This window comes from Trichosurus vulpecula, chromosome 9 (assembly GCF_011100635.1).
Source record: "Trichosurus vulpecula isolate mTriVul1 chromosome 9, mTriVul1.pri, whole genome shotgun sequence".
Lineage (NCBI taxonomy): Eukaryota > Metazoa > Chordata > Mammalia > Diprotodontia > Phalangeridae > Trichosurus > Trichosurus vulpecula.
The window spans coordinates 33,013,118-33,016,591 of record NC_050581.1 but is presented as its reverse complement, the minus strand read 5'-3'; the positions used below and the strand labels follow the sequence as shown (position 1 = coordinate 33,016,591).

At 45.4% G+C, this 3,474-nt stretch overlaps 1 protein-coding gene across 1 annotated transcript in view; it reads left to right on the top strand.

Moving 5' to 3' along the window:
• Window positions 1-198: 198 nt before the first annotated feature.
• C9H9orf85 (chromosome 9 C9orf85 homolog) overlaps window positions 199-3,474 on the top strand; it is a 116,060-nt gene continuing 112,784 nt past the window's right edge. Inside the window, exon 1 of the mRNA XM_036739061.1 lies at window positions 199-550. Coding sequence (XP_036594956.1) covers window positions 449-550 — 102 coding nt within the window. The 5' untranslated portion in view covers window positions 199-448. The remainder of the gene's footprint in view (window positions 551-3,474) is intronic.

Sequence of the window (3,474 nt, the reverse complement as noted above, 5' to 3'; positions counted from 1 at the left end):
ATTGCGGAAAAGCTGGGCCAATCAGAGGGGCCGTTGCGGGCCCCTTCGCTTTGATAGAAGCTTGCTATCGGGCCAATGGGACAATTTCCCTTTGGAAGAAAGCGGGACCAGTCCTAGGGGCTTAGGGGAGAGTGAGGGTGGTTCGTCCTCGAGGAGAGGTGGGTGCTCGTGCTCTGGCTGTTGCTAAGGGACTGGGGAGTTTCTCTCTGGACCCTTTTCCCCTCCCCCGTCCCAGGAGTCACGTGGACGATGGAGGAAGCGCTTCCTTCCGGGTCAGCCCGGGAGTTGCAGCGAATTCCGCGTGTCAGCCTCGCAACGCTGCGGCTCCTTCTGGCCAAATCCTCGGGAGCTTTTTTTTTGGGGGGGGGGGGCGACTCCCCTCAGTCTCTGACTTCCCAATCCCATTCCTCTTTCCTTCTCGCCTTCTCTGGAGGCGGCATCTTCCAAGATGAGCTCCCAGAAGGGGAACGTGGCCCGTACCAGATCCCAGAGGCACCAGAACGCGTTTAGCTTCAAAAATGACAAGTTCGATACCAGTGTTCAGACGAAGGTAGGGGCCGAGCCATCGCTCCCACGTCAGGAAGAATTGCTTCGGAGGAAAGGGGGAGAGACCGAAATGGAATAGGGGTGGTCGTCGGGGGAGGGCTTCCGAGGGCAGCGCGAATAGGGGGGAAAAGGCACCGAACTTTGAGTCTGAGTAAGTGGACTCCGAAGTCTTGGCCCTGCAACTGTGAACCTTAGGCAAGTCACTCACCCCTCAGCCCTCCCTCCCCCCGGGCCTTGTTTGCACCTTTAAAACGAGGGGTTGCAAGTAGATGATCCTCAAACACCCATGGCCCCGACAGTCTGTGATAGTGGTCCAGAGGAATCTGGAATTGGCTGCGGTGCAGAACTTCTTCCCAGGAGGATGTTCCGGGCTGTGCTTCCTGGGAATTAATTTACTTACGATAAGAGTATTGAGGGGAGCTAGCCAGCACGATAGAGCCATGGACCCGGGAGTCAGAAAAGCTTGACTTCAGTTCTACCGAGGATCCTTAAAAGCCGAGTGACGCTGGACTAGCCACTTAACCTCTTTGCTGCAGTTTCCTAATCTCTAGAATGGGAATGATAATAGCGCCTGCCTCCCAGGGTTGTTTGTGAGGATAAAATGAGTAATTGGGTGAGTTCTTTGCCAACCCTAAAGGGCTATGTAAACGGTAGCTGTCATTCATTGTAAGTTCTTTTGAGTACTGGAGCTCTTTCCTTTTTTTCTTTGTATCCTTCATACGTAACACGGTGGCATGCGCAAAAGTAAGTGCTTAATAAATATTGAATTAAACTGGACCGTGCATTTTGTTGTTCTAATGATAGATATTTGTCAGCTTTCAAGAAATGTTCAGCTTGGTTCAGAAGCCATCTAATCCAAGGAGGAAACTCAGGCCCAGGGAGTTTAAGTGAGATGCTGAAGACAGCCCCAGAAGCTTCCGAATCTCTCTCTCCATGGCTTTCTGTCTTTCATTCAGGGAAACATCTGAATTTGTCTTGAGTCTAGCAAAAGGAAAAGGACTTTAAATATGTGGAATATAGTACAGGCCTTATTTAAGTTTACTTAAAAAAAAGACCCATGAACAAGGAATATTAGGGTCTGCAGACACCCACCACTATTCTCTTTTCCTTTGCTGTGAGCCCTTTCTTTACGGGGATTGAGTACTCTAATCCTTTTCTCCAAAAAAAAAAAACAACCCCAAACCAAGCGAAATAAAGCACTAGTCAACAAAACCTCCTCTAGGGAATACCACCTCCTTCCAGGGATCTCTATAGACCATTAGGCTTATTAATAAATTAAGAGTTGACTACCTCCTCCTTCTATTCCTGCCCCCCCCAACCCCCTTGAGCCCTGGAGGTTATTAGAGAGTATAGCAACTTATTCCTTTTGGGATAAATAGAAAATATGACTTGAGGAAAATGGACTTTTTAAAAAAAAATTTTTAGGATGAGGGAGACCTGAGCATATTATGGAAAGATAGGAAGAAACTTGTAGAAGAGATTGAAGATGAGGGAGAGAAAAGTGATGACTGCTCCAGCAAAGTCCTGAAGGAGTCAAGGGGGATTGGGTTGGAGGGTGAAGGTTGAAGCAGGGGTGGGGAACCTTCTGTCTGGAGGTCACATGTGGCCCTTTAGGTTCCCAAGTTCGGCCCTTTAACTGAATCCAAACTTCACAGAACAAAACCTTTTATTATTTTATTATCCTTTTATTAAGGGGATTTGTTCTGAGAAGTTTGGATTCAGACAAAGGGCCCCACTTAAGGACCTAGAGGGGCCAGGGGTGGCCTCCAGGCCAAAGGTAGCACACCCAGTTTTGGAGAGGATTCGTCTTAGTAAGCAATAGATAAGTATGCCTAGTTTGTGACCAGTGGGAAAGTGATTGATGCTGAGAATTTTTAAGAAGTGGAGGGAGAAAGAAAGAGATCTCAGCTTGGATATCCTTAGTTTTCTCAGTGAAATAGATGCTAAGTCATCTGATATATGTGGGGAGTGGAGAGAAGAGATAATTACAGATTTAAAAAAAATTTACTAAGCATGTACTATGTCCATTGCAATGTGTTAAACTCTGGGGTTATAAATACATACAAGCAAGACAGTCCCTGCCCTCTAGAAACTTATATTCTAACAGGTGATGACTATACCTAAGGGGTAGAGGTTGGGGTTTGGGGTGAGAGGGAGGTATATTTACTTCATAGTGGCATGGAAATACCCTGGAAGTATTGTGGAGGCCTGGATCCAGAGAACATTAGGCCAAAGTTGGCCTATCGGAGTCCAGGGTTTTAGTTGAGATGAAGTGGAGATGCTGGCAAGAGAGGAGAGAAGAAAATGACACAGACGGTGTTGGGAAAAAGAGAGGCTTACTTCTTTCTTCTTTTACTGCTCAGCCTTAATTTCCTCATTTGTAAAATGAGGAAATGCACGGTGTCCTGACACGGTTATGTGGCAATGGCTTTATAAACGTGAGGGTCCCATAGCAGTATGAGTTATGAGGACTCTGATAATGGTAAGGTCATTTATTCCCCCTGGGCCTCAGTTTCCTCTTCTGTCAGTTAAGGGAATTGGAACAAATATTCTCTAAAGTTCCTTCCAATTCCAGTACTTCGTTCTTTCCATTTCAGTTTCTTGGTGATTCTTTCTTGACTTGTGGTTAATTGGTCGGGAATAAAGGGGCTATATTTTCTTTTCCTTCCATTCTGTTAGCTCTCTATTTGGCTTGTAACCTTCTTCAACTCTTTGTTCTGATGTAGCTATTGGTCAGTTAAAAAAGACTATTATAAGTAACATGTAGGCTGTTAACTATGTAATCCACTGGCTTCCTTGACAGTTGTTGTAACAAAACTTATTTATGTTACTGTTTAAATAAACATAGGCAGTGATTTCATAGTGATTGGTAGTTCAATTTTTTCAATCATTTACAATTGCTGGGAATTTATGAGACTGGTTGAAAAT